This window comes from Monodon monoceros, unplaced genomic scaffold (assembly GCF_005190385.1).
Source record: "Monodon monoceros isolate NGI ecotype Baffin Bay Population unplaced genomic scaffold, NGI_Narwhal_1 Super_Scaffold_19, whole genome shotgun sequence".
Lineage (NCBI taxonomy): Eukaryota > Metazoa > Chordata > Mammalia > Artiodactyla > Monodontidae > Monodon > Monodon monoceros.
Window position 1 is genome coordinate 37,440,393 of NW_021703775.1, and position 22,163 is coordinate 37,462,555.

The 22,163-nt window shown below is 35.1% G+C and overlaps 1 protein-coding gene across 1 annotated transcript in view; it reads right to left on the bottom strand.

The window, feature by feature from the left end:
* Nucleotides 1-22,163, bottom strand: part of KIAA1841 (KIAA1841 ortholog) — a 66,666-nt gene that overhangs the window by 42,408 nt on the left and 2,095 nt on the right. The window contains exons 2-8 of the mRNA XM_029231405.1: nt 19,252-19,410; nt 12,005-12,191; nt 11,091-11,184; nt 8,595-8,833; nt 5,602-5,660; nt 3,996-4,156; nt 819-905 (exon numbers count right to left, since the gene is read on the bottom strand). Of these exons, the coding sequence (XP_029087238.1) occupies nt 819-905; nt 3,996-4,156; nt 5,602-5,660; nt 8,595-8,833; nt 11,091-11,184; nt 12,005-12,191; nt 19,252-19,401 (977 nt within the window). The 5' untranslated portion in view covers nt 19,402-19,410. The remainder of the gene's footprint in view (nt 1-818; nt 906-3,995; nt 4,157-5,601; nt 5,661-8,594; nt 8,834-11,090; nt 11,185-12,004; nt 12,192-19,251; nt 19,411-22,163) is intronic.

Consider the following 22,163-nt stretch of genomic DNA (forward strand, 5'->3'; position numbering starts at 1 on the left):
ACACACACACACACACACACACACACACACACACACACACACACACACACACACACTGGAATATTACTCAGCCATAAAAAATGAAATTTTGTCATTTGCAGCAACATACATAGACTTGGAGGGCATTATGCTAAGTGAAATAAGTCAGACAGAGAAAGACAAATGCTATATGTTATCACTCATATGTGGAATCTAAAAAATACAACAAACTAGTGAATATAACAAAAAGGAAGCAGACTCACAGATACAGAGAACAGACTAGTGGTTACCCGTGGGGAGAGGGTAGGGAGGGGCAAAATAGAGGTGGGGGAGTGGGAGATACAAACTATTGGGTATAAGATAGGCTCAAGGATGTATTGTACAACACAAGGAATATAGCCAATATTGTGTAATAACTGTAAATGGAAAGTAAACTTTAAAAATTGTATAAAAAATTTGGGACTTCCCTGGTGGTCCAGTGGGTAAGACTTCACGCTCCCAATGCAGGGGGCCCAGGTTCGATCCCTGGTCAGAGAACTAGATCCCGCATGCATGCCACAACTAAGAGTTCACATGCCGCAACTGAAGAAGTCTGCATGCCACAACTAAAGGATCCCTCATGCTGCAACTAAAGATCCTGTGTGCCACAACTAAGACCGGGTGCAGCCAAAATAAATAAATATTTAAAAAATAAAATAAAAATTGTATTAAAATTTTAAAAATTAAAAAACAACAAAAAATGAGATACGAAAACATCCAAGAAGAAAATTTCAAATGTAGTAAAATTAAAGAATTTAGCTGCATTATATAGCATACCAAAGAAAAACATATCACTGTACCTGTATAGTGTTGCTGCATTATTCTGAGAATCTGGATTCAAGTATTCTGGATCAAACAGTCTCTCAATCTTCTTACAAAAAAGTTTACTATTAAGAACAAATGACCAACAAATTAATTTTTTATATCTACTTTATTAAAGTTACTTGATAGTGATGAAAATAAACACTGACCTATCTGCACATGTAGAAAATAAGACTAATAAATCCTTAGAGAGCCCTTCCTTGGGAATTTATAATAAATATTTAGTGTTCTAAGTAAATAAACCTACTAATGAGAACTGCCTGATCAAGAATCCATTTTCACAAGAAAAATGAGACAGATGGATATCTACCCCTCTTTCAGTCCTTTGTTAAGGAATATTCAAGACCAAGGATTTTGGAAAGTTAACAATCCTGGGTCTATCAATAATTTGGTATGTGATCTTTGGCAACTTAACATCTTTGAACCTTATTTTCTCCCTCTATGAAATGGGGTTAGTTATTTCAAATGCATAAGATTTTATGAGGGTTAAATGAGATAGTCTTTTAAAGAGTGCCAGACAGTATTGAACATTCAATAAATGTTAATACTTTATTACTATGCATAATATAATAATGTTCTGCATGAACTTTAAGTCTTCTAAGTATGTCATTAATTCCAAGTGTACACCCTGACTGTCTCCATTTTCTCTCAAGTAATGACTGCTATTAAAGGCCAATCTGGATTTAGGATCCTGATTCCATTTTCAAGTATTTAGCTCTTGGATAATTCCCCTGTGTCTCATTCCCCTTAAGGACTAAACTCTTAGATAATTCCCCACACTATCAATTTCTCCCACTATAAGGAATCATCCTGATCAGCATATATAATCTAGTATCTCCCTTCTTTAAAAAAAAATCATTTCTTGAGCCTACCTATCTTTAATAGCTACTGCTGAATTTTTCTGCAATCATTCAGAGCAAAACATCTGGAAAAAAGTTGTTTAAATCCAACTGGCCACATTTCTGTTCTCATCTTACCCTACAGGGTAGCAGCATTCCACACATTTGACCACTTAATCACTTCCTCCTTTTTGAAACCCTCTTTCCTTTTGCCTTCCCTTTGACCCCCCGGCTCCTCCTTCTCAGGCTCCTCACTGGCTCCTCCCTTGTTGAACCTCCAAATGTTGGACAGTCTTTATCAATACTCTCTTGCTAACAATTAGAAAATAAAATAAATAAAAATAGCTTTTACAATAGCACCAAAAAATTCAAATGCCTAGGAATAAATTTAGTTAAAAAAGGAAAAGTATCTCTCACTAAAAACTATAAAACATTGCTAAAATAAGTGGAGGGTTATACTGTGTTCATGAACTGAAAGACTCAATATTATTAAGATGTCTCTTTCCAAATTTACAGGTTGAATATTAACCCTCAAATCTGCAGGGTTGTGTGTGTGTACGAGAGGGAAAGAAGAGAAAATGGGCAGGCTGATTATAAAATTCATATGAAAATGCAAAGTATACAAAATGACCAAGACAGGGCTTCCCTGGTGGTGCAGTGGGTGAGAGTCCGCCTGCCGATGCAGGGGACACGGGTTCCTGCCCTGATCTGGGAAGATCCCACATCCCGCGGAGCGGCTAGGCCCCTGAGCCATGGCCGCTGAGCCTGTGCGTCCAGAGCCTGTGCTCCGCAAGGGGAGAGGCCACAACAGTGACAAGCCCGCGTACCGCAAAAAAAAAAAAAAAAAAAAAAAAATGACCAAGACATCAATCTTGAAGGAAGGCAAAGCTGGAGAATTCAGATTACTAGATACCAAAAAACATTAGAAACCTACTGTACTTAAGACAGTGTGCTACTGATAAAAGTACAGACAAAGAAATGAACAGGACAAAATGGAGAATTCAGAAAGAGACCTCACATGTATAGTCTCCTGATCTACAGTAAAGGTGCCACTGCAATTCAGGGGAGAGCATATGGTATTGCTAGGAAATCTCATTCACTTCCATGGTTTCAAACCTCACCTACTCTTATATTTCTATTTTAAGCCCTGACCTCTGACCTAAACTTCAGACTTACATATCCAACAATCTCCTTGCCATCCTACCTGTGTGTCCAAGAAGTATATTAAATATATTAAATAATCTTAACAAGACCCAAACCCATCTCCTGATTCCCCTCACCCCAGTCATTGCCCTCTCTATTAATGAAACTAGCACACTTAGTTGCTCAACCTTAAAACCTAGTAATTATCCTAAAATACTTTCTCTCTTCCCACATCATTCCACTTGAAAACCTGTCAAATCTTTCTATTAACATATTCTGAATCCATCTACTTCCTTCAAGCTCCCCTGCCTCCACTCTAGTCCAAAGCCTTTCATCTCTCACTAGACTGCTGCACTAGACTTCTAATAGGTCTTGCTTCTTATATTCTTATAGTCTATTCTCCACACAGAATAGACTGAGCTCTTAAAAACAAATCAGATCATGCCACTCCTCTGCTTCCATTCCACCTAGAATAAAGTATACACTCCTTGCTATGACTTAAACAGCCCCTAAGTGCTGCTGACCTCATCTCATATCACTCTGCCCCTTTATACTAAGGCCTGTCTTAATAATTTTTAACATAATTCACCACCACAATCTCCTTATATGTGTCTTATTCAGAGTAACCAATTTAATTACTAATTTTTACCTGAGCCACTGGCTCAGGATATATTTTACTTCATTTAAAATAAAATGGAGGGCTTCCCTGGTGGCGCCATGGTTGAGAGTCCGCTTGCCGATGCAGGGGACATGGGTTCGTGCCCCGGTCCGGGAAGATCCCACATGCCGTGGAGCGGCTAGGCCCGTGAGCCATGGCTGCTGAGCCTGCGCGTCCGGAGCCTGTGCTCCACAACGGGAGAGGCCACAACAGTGAGAGGCCCACGTACCGCAAAAAAAATAAAATAAAATAAAATGGAAATAGATTTCTAAATATATTCTAAATATAGAATTTTTACTAAAATGAAATAGAAATAATACATTTCTTCTAATAGGAACATTACTTTTAAAATTAAATTTAGGGACTTCCCTGGTGATCCAATGGTTAAGACTCTGTGCTTCCATTGCAGGGGGTGCAGGTTCGATCCATGGTCAGGGGACTAAGACCCACATGCCGTGCGGTGCCACCAAAAGTTTTAAAAAAATAAATTAATTAAATTAAAATTTTAAAATTACCTCCTAAACTTATCTTTCTTGTCCTTTAAATCATCAATTTCACTGTGTGTGAACAGATCAGCTATACGTGTAAGAAGATTTGCATTAATACAATTCATGTTGCATGGGGTAGCTACTATGGCATTCATATTTTTGTGGCAATACTGAATACACTGTTCAACCTAAACAAAAAACACAATAGAAAATGAATATTGAAGATAGTAGCATAAAGGATAATGTCATATCAATACTTTTCAAAGATAAGATTCATTAAAAGCCTAATCCATGTATTGCTACACAATAACTTAGTTCTGCCTATTTGGGTTAATCTACACTGTTCCAAAGTGGTCTAGCAGGTCAAATTTGTACAAACATAGCTAGAAAAATAATTTTCACACTTCTTAGAATATTTCAAACGATAATGTAATGAACATCTTTCATGACTGTGGCAGATATAAATTTTAGTCCACAAACTCAAGGGTACAAGATATGTGACTTCCTATAACTAAACTTAGTGATAATTTTAAGCCTCCGTTTCTCTGAGTGGCAGAAACACAATTTCAGTCACTTCAGGGTTTTCTCAGTTGTGTTGTGCTTGCTCTCTGACTTTCTTCCCCTTTCTTCACTGTGAGGTGTATTTATTTACTTTTTGAGGTAGATTTGGGTTTTGGGGAAAAACAGCAATGGTTAATTATGCATTCTTCTAAATATTTTGCTATGGCATAAAAATCATCCTTTAGGGCTTAGATTTCAAAAATCAAAACTCAGAGACTCTTTTAGTCTCTGCTTTTTTTCTATAACCCTCCCCTGAAGCAATAAATACCAACAACTGAAAGGAGAAGGACTAAGGAGTACAAAGAATACAGGGAACTAATAAAACTTCAAACAAATAAACTTCACATCTGTTAACACAGCAAAGGGGTATTTTGCTCTGCTTAGTTTTACCAGAGGTTAAAAGCAAATATTCATTTAAATGTTAATTTAAACCACAAAAAACATATAAAAAACATTTGAACAATAAAGAAATTTATTAAATAAAAGGAAAAAGAAGAAAAACAAATATACTTAATGTTACAGCTTGATATGTATATGTATATATTATAGCTTTTATGTTTTATCAACTATTCTTAAACAACAGACATGAGCATGTGGTTTACACATACAAAATTACATTTTTTAGTAGTTGGGTATTTGTTCTTAATTCGCTGAACAATAAATGAAAGACACAAATAAGTAAAACATGCTTAAACCAATTACTTTAATAGTAAAACAAATGTATTCCAATTAATTTTCATTTAATTTGGTTTCAGAGCAAAATCCCTTTTGGCGTAAAATTAATTCTGTGTAGTTTCACCTAATGCAACAGCTAACTCCTCCCTTGAGGATAAATTGTTTGTTTTATAGGCATCATATACTAATGATACATAGTAGCCTTAACAATAGCCTTCCCAATAGAACAAAGTACCTCCAAACACCAGCAGTTTATTCTAATGAATCACACTCTTAAATTAACAACTACTTCAGGAAGATGTCTTAGAATTTTCTAGATACTTGAAGGAAACATCAAGTTATATGTTAAATCAAGTATGGGTGAATAGAAGAGCTTGAATCTCTTATTAATACTTACTAATGAATCCATTTTCAAAAATTCTGAAGAAATAAGAATTGAAATGACATTTCCTGGCTCTAAAAAAAAAAAGAGAGAAAAATTAAATTCTCCTTTGGATTTGTACCTCAATCTCCTTAGAACAGGCCCTTCTCACCTTAAAAGAGGATGTTACTTTAATAAGAACAATTTAATAAAATCTTACTATGGCTTATATACATGAAAGAAAGAAAATGCAATGTTCAAACTTAGAGTATAGAGAAAATGCATAGTAAATTTGCCTTAGAATTAGATTCATATCAAGTAAAAAGACTCCAGCTAAAGATATGATATATGCAAACTCCTTAACTAAACCAGGGAAAAAGATAATTAAAGTTGTGAATATAACTCATCACATAAAAATGACAGTGAAGCTACTTCAAATGTGGTTCAAATGATTGTTATGAACAAATAATTAATTTAAAAGATTCTGAAAGATAATATAAAATTTACTATTGCAGAAATACAAAATTACTTCCTAAAGGCAGACTTCGGAGGCACAACCAGGGAAAGGGGGATGCCGGCTGATGTTATCTATCATTTTAGTAAAACATCTTCAGTCATCTCCCATGAGGTATATTTTTAAGAAAAAGAAAAAAACTGTGATTTTTACCATTATAGTACTAAGACAATCCTCCTAAATAAAGGACTATGCAGGCAATGATTAAAATAAGTAATCCCAATCTTTCCTTAAGTAATAATTCTAGATTAAAGGTTCTCAAAGAGCAATGGTAGACGGAGGAAGGAGCTGGTGAAAAAGTTCCTCAGGAAAATATAACCCATTCCAATTAAGACACAAGGTCTGGATTATCAGCAATTTAATTAAGCATTTTAGTAGTTTTCCTAGTTAGAATAAAGATTGCTTTTATAAAAGCTTACATTTGTAGCCACTGATTTAATGTCCAAGATTACAGAGACACCAGTTTTGCACCACTTTTTTAACCTGTACTATGTTCTTAAACATACTAGATCAAACAGTAATTTTTTTCTCTCTAGGTATTTTGATTTTTATTTCACACATACATATCTGCATGGTCTGGAATCTCTGGGCTCTGACTGATTGAAAATTTTGAGTTAGCAATTTTGTAATTTTAAGGACCATTAGAAACCTTTTTTATTAATTTGCTCACAAAATATATTAAATTATGAACTTCCTCAGAAGACTTCTTACATACTGTCAGTATAGGTTTATTTACTAACAAGAGTCTAGAAATATTTTGCTACTACTGTAAATTGCAATTCTCGTGCACAGAAAGACTTTATTAAACCACCAGTGTGATTTCCTATAAAGTCAATGCCCCAAAAAGATTACTTAGTAATTAGTCTTCTGATCCTCTAGAACACTGGTTCTCAAACTTTTGCTCTCAAGACCCCTTTAAAAAAATCTTAAAAACTGAAATTCCTGGAGAGCTTTTGTTTATGTGGGTTATATCTATCAGTATTTACCATATTGGAAATTAAAACAGAAATTTTTAAAAAATTCATTTAAAAATAATGAACTAATTACATATTAACATATTTTATGAAAAATAACTATATTTTCCAATAGAAACAAAAAAATAGGTGAAAATAACACTGTTTGACATTTTTTTATAAATCTCTTCAATGTATGACTTAAGGGAAGACAGCTAGATTCTCTTGTATCTGTTTCCACACTGAATTTGTGAGTAGTCTTTCTTAAAGGTTAGTTGCAATGGGAATTGAAATCATATCAATGAACTTTTCCTATTCTGCTATCTCAAATCCACTGATTTATCTTGTACTTTGAGTGGACCTTCAACCCATGCATGATTTTTTTTAACATCATGCATTGGTCATTAGGAAGATATTGGTTCACTGAGTTATGCAAATCTTCCAAATGTTGAAACATTTCATTGCACAATACACACACACACACAAAATCTCACCAGTCTCATCAGAAACATCTTTAAATATTGAGGAACTGTCAAGTACATGCAAGCAGATACAAGTTTTCCAATACTCTAAGTCTCAATTGAAAGCTTGAATTTTATCATTGGCAACAAATATTGTTAGTTGTTTCCCTTTAATTGACTGGCTCATTGAATTCATTTTCAAGAAAATATTTGTCTGGGGAGTTCCCTGGTGGCCTACTGGTTAGGATTCTGGGCTTTCACTGTAGTGGCCTGGGTTCAATCCCTGGTCAGGGAACTGAGATCCTGCAAGCTGCATGGTGTGGCCAAAAAAAAAAAAAAAAGAGAGAGAGAGAGAGAAAGAAAATATCTGCCAAATGCCTAAGTCTGAATAACCATAACTTGTCAGCCATTCTTCCAAGTAAAAATGGTTTCGTAAAACAGCAGCTAGTTTGCAACTCAAGCAACTGTACAAATGCTTTTCCTTCAGACAGCCATCATACTTTGGTGTGCAGCAGGAATGCACTTCCTGTGTCATTACACAGAATATCAAAACAATGTATACTCAAGAGTCAAGAGTTAATAAAATTAGTAATTTTTACTGCCTCATCAAGGATATTCTTAAGTGAAAATGTTTTTTTGTTTTCTTTTTTCCTATGAGCACATGGTGTTGAAGAACACAGGGACCACTAAGACAGTGTGATGCTCCTTCCTTGATGTGTGCTAAAGCTCCAACAGTTTTATCCTCCATTACTTCTGCACCATCTGAACAAATGTCAACACAGAGAGAAAGACAAGCAACATACTGGCATTATTAAGCAGATTCTCTTGACCTTGTGGATCCTCTAAAAGGATCTTTAGGACTCCAGTGGTCGGCCACTGTACCATACAGTGAAAATAGCTGATCTAGAGACCTGTCCATTTGCCATAAATTCACTATAATTGGCTTACAGAGGGTGAGGTATCAGTTTCCTAAAAGGTGATTACTAATCTGAGCATAAATACTAATGTTTGAACAATTTTCCACATTTCATGTTTGGCCTGAAGCAACTTCCAGCTGACACAAAAATTGCGCTACAAAATAAGCAATAGATTGTCTTTTACCTAAAGTGGGCATCTCACAACCTTTATTCTCCTTAGTGTTCCTTTTAACATATTTTATCAACCAGTTGAAAATGTGAACGTCACAATGAACTGAAATGTCCACCTCTTCCCAGCGCTGGGCGTCCACAGATAAATATTCAGCAAAGTACTTCATTTCTGATATCAAAAGATCTCGTGGGCAAATAAAATCTTCTTTCAAGTTTTTTGCTTCATCACATACATGGATCACCATGTTTGGCCTTCATAAAAAATGTTACACAGAAATGAAATTATTAGAATTTTAGAAGAGGAGCCAATAATATTGACATTTATTGGAAGTATGAGAACAAGATATTTTTCAAGGTTTTAACCACACATCAGTTTTACAGGGTTTGACATTCAGAAGTTTTCGTAAGTGTCTTGCTAACCTGATCTGTATCTGAAAATTGACTAATTTTAGTTAAGCTATTGATTTAATAAAACAAATAAAAATATTTTTACTACAGAACTTATAATTTACAGGGTTTTAAATTTATTTTCAAATTATAAGTTAATTATAATGTTTTTAAAAATACCAATTCACAAAGAAAAATTAAATTATACATTCTAATTTTTGTGAGGAACATAAAACAGCACTTTTACATGGTAATGGGTATGGGATGGAGATATAGATTAAATACTAAAATTTTCTTACTATTAATAAATAGGAAAAACAGTTAAAATTATTCATTGAAGTATCAAAAAATTAGCATAGCTACTTTGTTATTTTTAACAGCAAGAAAGCTTGTTTCTAGGCATTCAATAAATATAAATTAGTAAATGTGGTTAAAAAATTCTTAAGACTACAACATGCTTATTTACACATTTAAAAAACAATTTAAGAATAAGTTTAGATGATGCATCAGAAAGATTGCTTCAAAAATTCTATACTCCTTGAATTTATATGCCCTTGAAAATTACATCACCACAAAAAGAAACACTAGTGTGATCCATAACTGCCTTCATGTCATTACAAAAGGAAGAGATTAGATAGGAAGTGACAGACTACCCTATAATATGAATTTAATGTGTGTTTAATTGAACTTCAAAAAATTTTAATACAGAGAAATTACATTTGAAACAAAACTGGCTACAGAAAAAGGATTAATAATCAATGCTCTGTCAAAGTCAAAGGAATTTAAGTAACTTTGCAAGTTGTTCTTTCAAAGAAATTGTGGTCAAAATATAAACAGGTAATGGCTTGTATAATGAAGTATGAAATTTCTGTGGCTTTTTGGGCCACAACATGAAATTAGATAATCCTAATTAATTTATCAGATAAATTTTTGTGCCATACCCAAAACCTATCAGTTAAAAATCTATGTGAGGGGGGCTTCCCTGCAGTCCAGTGGTTAACACTCTGTGCTTCCAATGCAGGGGGCGTGGGTTCAATCCCTGGTCAGGGAACTAAGCCACGTGGTACGGCCGAAAAAAAAAAATCTATGTGAATAAACTAAAATTCACTAAACTATAAAAGGGTGAATTTTTTTATTGTGGTAAATACACATAACATAAAATTTGCCTTTTTTTTTTTTTTCGGTACGCGGGCCTCCCACCGATGCGGCTCCCCCCGCCGCGGAGCACAGGCTCCGGACGTGCAGGCCCAGTGACCACAGCCCACGGGCCCATCCCCTCCGCGGCATGCGGGACCCTCCCGGACCAGGGCATGAACCTGCGTCCCCCGCATCGGCAGGCGGACTCCCAACCACTGTGCCACCGGGGAAGCCCCAAAATTTGCCATTTTTAAATGTACAGTTAACTGGCAGTAAGTGCACTCATATTGATGTGCAATTATCACCACCATCCATCTCCAGAACTTTTCAAAAGGATAAATGTTATGGTATGTGAATTATATATCAATAAAGCTGTTATAAAAAACTATCAGAACAGAAAATATACAAAGGAGCTTTTAGAGGTGATGAAAATGTTCTTTATCTTCATTGGTTATATGGCTAAAACTCATCAAAGTGAATACTTAAATATGTGCAGTTTATTGTATGTAAAATACACAAAACAATACAAAATTATCAAAACTTGCATTATATTGAAAGATGTATTTTAATTTTTAAATATTTCTACAATGAGTAATTATATTCAAATAGTTCTAAAACACACATCCAGTTTCTTTAATAAACTTGGAGAACTAATGGCAGAGACTTTTCTTTGGGTTTTAAAATTCACTTTTCAAAATTTTATGTTAATAGATGTTATTTCTAATACTTACAAGATGAAAATGAATTTTCAAAGTGGAAAACTGTTGTCCAATTTATAAGTTATATGAATAAGCCATACGTTTACCTATCAAGCAATTGTTTATAGTTCAACACATCAACTACCCTCATTTCAATTATTTCAGCAATTGCGTAATGTGAAATTCCTAAATTATGGTAACTGATATATAAAATTAGCAATCATATTTTTATAATTTAAAGTTGATATTCATGTTAAAGCTTATCTAGCAAAGAACCAGCCTCCTACCCTTCAGATTCTTCAGTCTTTTCTCCACCATTATGAGTAGTACAATTTTCACTTTCTGAAGAACAATTCCTTGTGGAAGCTATACTATGTCTTCCTTAAATACAGAAACAAACACATACAAAAACAAAGGGGGGAGGTTAGCATTTCTAACTGAGAATGGGTTTTTACTTATTGAATGGTTATACTATAAATTCATGGTTTCCAAGAGTACTTACAGATGGTACTTTGTCAGGTGCCTTAATATTTCTAAAGGTATATGGAAAAAAACAGTACGAAAAAAGGATCACAAATTGCTAACATTACACTGAAGATTTAAAAAATACTAACATGGTGTGTAGGGATGGGGTCAAATTTTCAAAAGCCTATAATATAGTTTTCTCTTCCTGAAGCAAATTTTTATATCAATACTCTGCTGCTGCTGAAATTAAAATAATTCACTACACTGAAGATTTCTAAAACCAGTTATTATTTCCAATGAAGTTGTGGAAAACATCACTTCTACACTGCTGCTATGTCATCTGAAGCTATTGCTGACTCCAATAGAGGGGAGCTGTAGCAAAGATAACATGAGAGGCAAGCAAGATTCTCCCAGTAAAAAAAAAAAATTAAGTAAAAGGTACAGGTCAAATCCCTTTAAAATTTACAACATAACATAAATAGGCTAATGGACTGGAGTAGTAAATTTTGATAAAGTAAAAAGCTCTTTTTGGTAATAGTGTTTGACCTGTATGTTAACATCTACACTTTTTTTTTTAAATACAGCAAAGACAAATTTCTAAAGCTCAGGAAAATACTAATAGATTTTTCTATTAATGTTCTATTAGCCTTTAAATAAAGAAAAGTTGATGGGAATGCATAATATTTTGTAGAACTGTCATAAGGACAAGCACTGCATTTTGTTTTTAAAACCTTACCTGTTTTAGAAACTGCATCCTGACCAACTGGAGTCTCCTGAAATTCTCTTTGTGTGCCAAGAAGCGAGGATTTGATATACGTGGCTAAAGTTTCAACAGGACTCTCTCCAGCAGCCATGAGGGGACTACAGTGGTTGTCCACAGGTGAGCTTCCACTGTTCTTCAGTTCATCAAACCTCTTTGCACACTGTAATGACATAAAGGAAGGAAATGCATGTCTGGGGGGTTTTAAATCATTTTTTATAAGTGAATATTAATCTCTTGGGTAACATCTAGAAAATTAGCGCACATTTCAATACATGAAAGCCTCTGACTTACTTTTTTTTTTAAAATTCAGGGTAGTTCTTAAAAAAAATATGCTTTAACTCAAAGGCATAATGTACTTATGCTTTTGTAGAAAAATGAAGAATGCCTTTATCAACCATATTTCCCCATGGTCTACGTCTATCATCAGTTGATAATTTTAATAATTTAGTTAAAAACTTGGCTTTTATTTTCACACTGAATTTCCACCAGGAACAAGACCAAATTCTAACCTTCAAAAAAAAACAAAAAGTATCTGATTTGTGACACTAGATCTTCTTTATTAAAATAATGAGTCTTTGTTCTTACTAACAGTGAGGTTCACCATGCACAAAATACTGTAGTAACACTTCACGGCCACATATTTGGGCAGTTTGTTCTAGAACAGTGTTTTCCCTTAACCCATTGTTAGTCACGGAATCAATTTAGAAAAGCCCAGATTAGCAACTAAAAAAAAAGAAATAAAATACAATAGATTAGAAAATATCAAGAGTGCATTAAGCATAATAAGGCGAAGTAGTCCTTCACGAAAATGTCATTTCTAAGTGTGTACTACGTCACAACATAAAATGCCTTCTTTAATGTGGGCCTTGGTCAAACAACACTTCTATAGCGTTCATGTTTAAATCTCTATCAGTAGCAACGTGGGTGGCAAATTGCATAGCAGACCAAGTAATCTGGGAGGTGCAAAAGGAGAAAAATATACATCACGTATACACGTATATGTTAAGTGAATAATGCATTGGGTATGTCATCATTCATTTATTACACAAAAATTTATCAAGTACCCACTAGATATTAAGCACCATTTTCAAAAAAGATTGTTTACTAATAGTACTATAGTACTATTACTACAAAGAAATCCCTATTCAAGGCTTAGTCCTTTGAAAATGCATTTAAAAGACACATAAGTGTAGGACTTCCCTGGCGGTCCAGTGGTTAAGACTCCATGCTTCCACTGCAGGAGGCATGGGTTTGATCCCTGGTCAGGGAACTAAGATCCCACATGCTCCATGGTGCAGCCAAAAGAATAAACAAAAACAAAACAAAAAGATACATAAGTTTAGACTAAAATATTATACTCAGTATGTATGCCCACCTCTTTAAGCAAAGTCTTAAAATTAAATAAAAATAATATGAGAAACAGAAAATATTTTTGTATGAGGACTGAAAAAAGCAGTGATGAAGGCCTGGCAAAGAAAAAAAATGCTGTAATGATTAGAAGAATGTACAGGTTCACAGGTACATCTATAGGATAAAGAATATAAGTGATTTAACTGAATCCATTTTTCCTACAAAATGAGTTTATTTTTTGTAACAGTGAAAGTGGTTAGGTAGGCTTTTTTTTAAATATAAATTTATTTTATTTATTTTTTATTTTTGGCTGCATTGGGTCTTTGTTGCTGCTAGCGGGCTTTTCTCTAGTTGCAGCGAGCAGGGGCTACTCTTCATTGCAGTGCGCAGGCTTCTCATTGCAGTGGCTTCTCTCATTGCGGAGCGCAGGCTCTAGGTGCGCAGGCTCAGAAGTTGTGGCGCACGGGCTTAGTTGCTCCGCGGCATGTGGGATCTTCCGAGACCAGGGCTCGAACCCATGTCCCTTGCATTGACAGGCGGATTCTTAATCACTGTGCCACCAGGGAAGCCCTAGGTAGGCTTTTAAACTGTAGATTCTTCTGATATCTTTTAGGTAATTCTTATAGCTATATTGGAAACTGAATGTAGGTTTATCTTATTGAACAAAGCTTACAACAATTTCTAATATGTATGAAATAATAAAATTATGAAACCTGAATATTTGAAATGAACACATGATTGCTTAAACAAAAAGCAAGTGAACTGTGAATAATTTAAAGTACATTGTTAAATCTTCTTTTGTGTTTAAGCAAAAATTACATGATATCTATATGCAAAAGAAAGGTTGGACCCCTTACCTCACACCATATAAGAAAATTAGCTCAAAAGAGATCAAAGACTAAGTATAAGAGCTAAAACTATAAAATTATTAGAAGGCAATATAGGTAAAAATCTTCATGACCTTGGTTAGGTGATAGTTTCTTAAACACTAGAAACACAAGCAATGAAGAAAAATTAGATATACTAGGCTTCATTAAAATTTAAAACTTTGTACTTCAAAGGACACCATCAGGGAAATGAAAAGACAGTCCACAAAATAGGAGAAAATATTTGCCAATCACATATCTGACAAGGGACTTGTATCTAGAATACATAAAGAACTCTTACCACTCAATGATAAAAAGACAACGCAATTGAAAAATGGGCAAAGGATATGAATAGACATTTCTCCAAAGAAGCTCTATAAATGGACTATAAGCACATTAAAAGATGGTCAACATCATTAGCCATTAGGAAAATGCAAATCAAAATCATGAGTTAACACTTCACACACACTAGGATGGCCATAACAAAAAAGACATAATAAAAGTGTTGGCAAGGATGTGGAGAAATTGGAACCCTCATACATTGCTGGTGAAAATGTAAAATGGTATAGTCACTTTGGAAAAATTAGATACATTATTTTAGCTAAGGTAAATGCTTATCTAGAAAATTTTAATTCATCCTTTCTCCACTTCCAAAATACCAACAGGTCAACTTCAAAATGAAAAAAAAAAATCCGGAGATTAAGAGAACATTCAAGAAACTTTAAAAATATATAATTTGGGGGACTTCCCTGGTGGTCCAGTGGTAAAGAATCAGCCTTCCAATGCAGGGGACGTGGGTTTGATCCCTGGTCAGGGAACTAAGATCTCACATGCCATGGGGCAACTAAGCTTGCACGTCACAACTACCGAGCTCGCGCACCTCAACTAGAGAGCCTGCATGCCACAAACCATAGAGCCCACGCACCCTGGAGTCTGCGTGTCACAACTAGAGAAGGGAAAACCCACACGCCGCAACGAAAAGATCCCATATGCCTCAACAAAGACCCCGCGTGCTGCAACTAAGACCTGACAGAGCCAAAAATAAATTAAATAAATAATAAATAAACCTTAAAAAAATATATATATAGTTTATTTTTGTCCACCAGATAGTAAAACAATATTGAAAATAAGTCAGTACGGAACAGTCAATAGGATTAGATAGAGAGATCAATGGATTAGAATGGTAAGTCGAGAAATAGATCTGAAGGTAAAATTTCAAACCAGTAATAAAGAATGGACTATTCAATAAATGTTGAGACAACTAACTAGTCATTAGGAAAAAAGTTAAAACTAAAAAAATTCCAGGGACTTCCCTGGTTGCACAGTGGTTAAGAATCTGCCTGCCAAATGCAGGGGACACAGGTTCGAGCCCTGGTCTGGAAAGATCCCACATGTCGCAGAGCAACTAAGCCCGTGCGCCACAACTACTGAGCCTGTGCTCTAGAGCCTGTGCGCCACAACTACTGAGCCTGCACTCTAGAGCCCATGTGCCACAACTACTGAAGCCCGCGTGCCTAGAGCCCATGCTCCGCAACAGGAGAAGCCACGGCAATGAGAAGCCCGCGCACCACAACAAAGAGTAGCACCCACTAGCCACAACTAGAGAAAGCCAGTGCGCAGCAATGAAGACCCAACGCAGCCAAAAAAATAATTAAAAAAAAAAATTGCAAGTGGAGTCAACGTTTAAATGTAAAATAAAAAGTAGTCAGCAAAATGTAGGTGATTTTATATTATTCACGGTCTTTAGGTTGAGAAGGTTTCTAAACATGACAAAAAAGGAGAACATCAAAGTAAAAGATTCACAGATTTTTAACATAAACTTTTAAACATGTGTATACAAGAGACTATCATTAATAACTTATAGGCTGAAAAAAGACTGAGAAAAATAAGCTAGATTAAGGGTTAATATATTCAATACATAGAAAACTGTTATTAAACTAGTAAAACAACAAATTTACAAATAGAAAAAGGATATGGAACAATAAAATATAAAACATTCATCCTTTAGGATTTAAAGAAAGGGAAATGAAAACTGTGATGAGATAACATTAAAATCATATAAATATTTATTTACATATAAATAAGAATTTTGAAAAGACACACAGAGAAATAACACTTGATATATAAAGTGCAAGGATCAGGCACTCAGCTATTTTGACTGGAGTACAACATGGATGACCCTTCCAGTGGACAATATGTAACAAAAGCCTTAAAAATGCACATGCCCTCTAATGAAGCAATTCTGCTTCTGAGATTATTCCCTAAGAAAAGAATAAGATATTTGTTACAGTAGTCAAAAGTTGGAAACAATAGCTTAAATATCCAATAAAAGGTTCAATAAATTATGATTTAGCTCAAATAACAGTATACTGTCATCAAATGTAGAACTCTAGCAACTGACACATAAAGATGTTTACAATATGCTAAGTGAAAAACAAAGCAGCAAAGTAGTACATTTGTTACATGTCCACTTTTAAGAATTCATATATGAATAGAAAAGAATCTGGAAGGATATATACAAGGTTTCAACAGCTTACTTTAGGTCGGGTCATATTTATAATTCTGATTTTTCACTTGTTTCCTTGTGTATGTGTGTTATGTCTGTGTGTGTATTCTTTGAGGATATGTCTTGTTTAGTAATAAGAAATTAATTAAAAATTAACATTGCTGGGCTTCCCTGGTGGCGCAGCGGTTGAGTCCGCCTGCCAATGCAGGGGACATGGGTTCGTGCCCCAGTCCGGGAAGATCCCACATGCCGCGGAGCGGCTAGGCCTGTGAGCCATGGCCACTGAGCCTGTGCTCCACAACGGGAGAGGCCACAACAGTGAGAGGCCCGCGTACCGCGAAAAAAAAAAAATTAACATTACTTAAAAACAGTCTGATTCACATTTAGTTGCATTTTAGTTAAAAAAATAATTTCTTGGGAATTCCCTGGTGGTCCAGTGGTTAGGGGTCCGTGCTTCCACTACAGGGGGCACGGGTTCGATCCCTGGTCAGGGAACTGCAAGCCGCACAGTGCAGCCAAAAAAAAACAAAGTTCTCAACTGAGTGAATTTGAATATACAGTGGATATTAGATGATAAGATGGAGTTATTGTTAATTTTCTTAGGTTTGATCATGGTACTGTAGTTATGCAATAATATCCTTATTTTAAGATGTATGCTACAGTCTATGAAGTATCGTGATGTCTGAAACCTACTTCTAAATGTCAAAAAAAAAAAAAAAGTTACATAAAGAGATCAAGCAAACACCTAGAATTGCTGACTCCAAATAAAGGATATAGGGATGCTATACTATTCTGTTAACTTTTCTGTATGTTTGAAAATATTCACAATAAAAAGTTGGAAAAATAGTCAAATTCACAGGTTTGCCTTGTTTTAAAACCTAACACGTAAAATTCCAAAAGATGAAAAAGTATAGATTAGGGAATGATAATATACACTTAATAATAAATTCCCTCATCATTTCACAAAGACCTATAACATAACCGAGGGCAAGTAATCCCTGTGGGTACTGGTTTTCTCAGCTGTAAAAGAAGAGGGTAGAATTTGGTTCATTCACTGATCCTATAGGTATTTATTGAGTGTGTATTATGGGCCAGGCAGTGGTGCATATGCTTAAAACCTACTGGGTAAAATCACTAATGTCCTTTCTACTTCTAGAAATCTGAGATGACTCATCCACTTTAGGGTTCCTTTTAACAGCAAAAAATTCTGAGGTCAGTGTTTCTCCAACTAGGGTGCATAGATGAATTACCAGAAACCTAAGAGTTCCCTAGAAGAGTTTTTAGATTGTGAGTTTTGATTCTGAGGATAACATTAATAAAATCATCCAGGTCATTAGGATGACAGAATATTTCCGTGCCTATTCGCTTTTCTGTTGTAAATTAATTGTAAATTAAGTTGGTACCAAGAAATATTTTAATTGTCCACGGCTAATTTTATTTTTCTATTATTTATTTATTTATTTATGGCTGCTTTTGGGTCTTTATTGCTGCGTGCGGGCTTTCTCTAGTTGCAGTGAGCAGGGGCTACACTTCGTTGCGGTGTGCGGGCTTCTCACTGCGGTGGCTTCTCTTGTTGTGGAGCACGGGCTCTAGGTGCGAGGGCTCAGTAGCTGTGGCGCACGGGCTTAGTTGCTCCACGGCATGTGGGATCTTCCCGGATCAGGGCTCGAACCCGTGTCCCCTGAATCGGCAGGCAGATTCTCAACCACCGCGCTACCAGGGAAGCCCCCACGGCTAATTTTAATAAAGGACAATGTGGAGAAGAAACCTGGTATAGAGAAGAGATGTGTTAGTGCCAAGGGAAGACAAGTAATGTCCTGGCACAACACACAGCTTCATGGTAGAGGGTTAAAGAGAGAAAAGTGGAGGAAGAGTAAAGGCTTTGAAGGGCACATGGCAGTACAGGCTAAATGCAAAAAAATTTGTGCCACAAGAGGCTACACAAATATTTGCATTATAATCAGCAATTTAATTTCAGCAAAATACTATTACTTATCACATTAAGTAAGCTTATTAGTTTGAATTGTGTTGGTTTGAGTTTTCACTTGTCTATAAAATGTAAATTTGGTTTATGATCGTATAGGTGTGTTTATACCCAGTATTGTTAGTGCACATTTAATTTCCACTATAATAATTTAAGTCATCATTGGCAGTTTTCAAGGTTTTTTTCCTTTAAAAAGGTCTGTACATTACTCAAGTTTGAAAAGCATAGCATTAGCAATTTAATAAAACTGGATTTACAAAAATGTTATCTACCCATTCAGTTGTAAACATTTAAGATAAGGTTGAATTTAAACATACCAGGTGGGTTAATATATCATATAATTTACATAGATTATATTTAGCCAAATTGCATCGTATGTATGCATATTCAGTATTTATATGTACATATGAATATGTAAAACTCAAATATTTCTTCTTAGTATAACAGTTATTCCTTTAAATTGATCACTTTTTCTGATCTCTTTTCAGTAGATACCTGGAAAACTGTTACTTACCTCTTTGGGTGTTAATCCAGGCACAAGCCTTGCCACTGATTCCCAGTTGATGGTCTGGTGGATTCCAATTAATGGGTAAAGGATCATGTCCAACACCATTTGGTTGTTATTGTTTAGGAAATTGTTGTTTTCTGAATATCCATGACTCATCTTTTGGAACTAGAGACAGAGAAGACAAATAGATTTATTTGCATCTGAAATCCAAATGTTTTCAGAACATTATAAATCAGTTATAATTCATTCCTAAGAATTATCTACTACTACATAAAGGAAAGATAAAACTGACCTAAAATCAAAACAGAATATATAGCTCAAATCTCTTCAAATATAACAGCATTTGAATATTATGGATGGGTGGATAGATAGAAGGATGGACAGATGGGTAAATATGTGATTAAAAAAGTATGATAAAATGTTAAGGGTAGAATATAAGTGACGGGTATACAAGTGTTCACTATAAAATTCTTTTGATTTTGCTGTATGTTTAAAATTTTTCATAATAATATGTTGAGAGAAAAAGTTGAACACAATATATCTTCCTTAAAAAAAAATCCTTATGTATGCCTGATCTGTATTTTGATTAGCAGTTCATGGATGGTAGAACTAAACCGTGAAAAAAAAAAATCTAGTTAAAAAGAATGATAATTTCATTGCAGTCCTAAGCCATATTTCCTTTATTTCTCTGTGAGTGAATGTCCATGCTATAAACAATGGAGGCTGAGTATACTTAATTTTGACTGATGTAATCAAATGAAACTTAGAATTAAGTTAATCTGACATTTTAGGGTAAGCATAATCATTGTTACTACGCATGTGATTATGAGTTATATATGGTGGGGAGAGTATATCAACAAATGTAATTAGCATTGTTTTTATATGTTTGTAGGGTAAATGCTACATGTCAGTGTTCCTTTTTTAAAAAAATTTATTTTATTGAAGTATAGCTTATTTACAGTGTTGTGTTTCTGCTGTACAGCAAAGTCAGATCCTTATTCCTTATCTTCAGAAGCAATGTGACAACTGGCCTGATAAGGTTTAACCCTTACACACACCCAAACAAACACCCTGACTCTCATATAAAAAGCCAAGGCACCTCCACACACATACACACATGCACTCACACCTGCAGAGTGGAGGCTTCGCCTGCTTCTTCATCTGGCTCCCCACCCTCTCTCCTACCATCACACATCCTCTGGTTCAATCCAGCAGACCTTGAATCAAGTGACTAAGGGTGTGTCCAAAATCTTCAGGCAACAGGATGACCAAGAAAAAAGTCTCTAGAAGGCTTTCCAAATGGATGTCGCTCAATAAACATTTAGTGAGTCCCAACTATAAGCCAAGCATTGGGGATACCATAATAAATATGGCATGGTCCCTGTCCTCAAGGAGTTTACTAGTAGAGAGTTGAGGATACAAACAGACAAACATTATTTTAATATCACTTGCTGACAGCCAAAGCAGAGGGGAGCCATCAGGGGCAGAGGAGGGACACATAATAGCTGTTGGTATTGTGGAGGAGGGTAAGGCCGCAGTACCAAAGAGAAAAAGAAGCTACCTCCTTCACCTTAGAGAATTTTAAGAACTTATTTACTGAATATTTACTAGGAGCCTGGAGCTGGGCTAAGCCTTTTATATATTTCAATTCTCACCACAACCCTATAAGATAGATGCTTTCCCCAATTTTACAAGATGAAGAAACACATTCAGAAAAGTTAAATAATTTGTACAAGGCCACAGAACTAGTAAGAGGGAGATCAAAGACTCAAATCCAGGTAAAACTGACTCTCAAATCCATGCTCTTTCCATTATATTCTAGGAGAGTATAGGGAAGACAGCAGTTGGGAATGATGGCTTAGGGTAGAGAGAGAGTCTAAACATTTTGAAGTTAGTTATGATTCAATGAAACAATTTTGAAAGCTGTTTGTGAGGCAAGGGAGGGAGAAGGCTGTGGTATCGAAGAGAAAAAGAAGCTACTCCCTTCAAATTTAGAAAATTTTGAGAATTTATGTCGATTATATCTCAATAAAGCTGAAATTAAAAAAAAAAGAATTTTAACATTTACTGAGGCCTCACCATGTGCCAGGCATTATATATGAAGTCAGAACATAAATTTACAGATGAAAATAATGACAAAGATTTACAGCTAATCATATCTATGACTTAACTGATGCTGAATCAGGGTTGGGAATATAATCTCCAAATATAAGCTGTTCCTATGGAAAAATATTATCTATTTTAGGACAAGAAGTATAAAGCAAAGATCCACTGAGAGACCAGTATAGTGGAAAAAGCAATGAACATAGGAGTCTGAAGCTCTGGTTTGAGTTTTAACTCCACACAAGTTAGTCAAGGCAAGTCATGTGAAATTCTGCAATAAAAATTAAGTGCTGGTAATACCTCTACTTGACATCATACAAATAATCAAAGGGATTATTTTTGTGAAGGCACTTTGAAGACAATAAAAGCACCTTACAAATGTGACGCAACATAAAATAACAGTATCTACCTCCTGGGATCCTGCTAAGGATTATGTGAGATGTTTAAATGTTGGAATGGGGAGTTGGAATGCAGAAGCTCTCAGTTAAGTGTTAACTATGATTAGTACTATGTAATTGTTTACATAAAATACTGATGTAGGACATCAGGTGGTAGACATCATAAAGTTATCCTACATGTTTCTGCATGAACATTAAAAAGAAACAAAGAAAAACACTAAGCACTCTAAAAATCACAGCTTCCTAGCAACCAGAGAGGTACCTTGTTGATGGGCCAGAATCGTGTTGGGTATGGACCCTGGAGCCAGACTACCCAAATTTTTGTCCTGGTTCTACCACTTAAGGTATTATCTGGTTCTGATTATGTACCTCTATGCCTCAGTTTCCTCATCTGTAAAACAAAGAAAAATAGTAGCT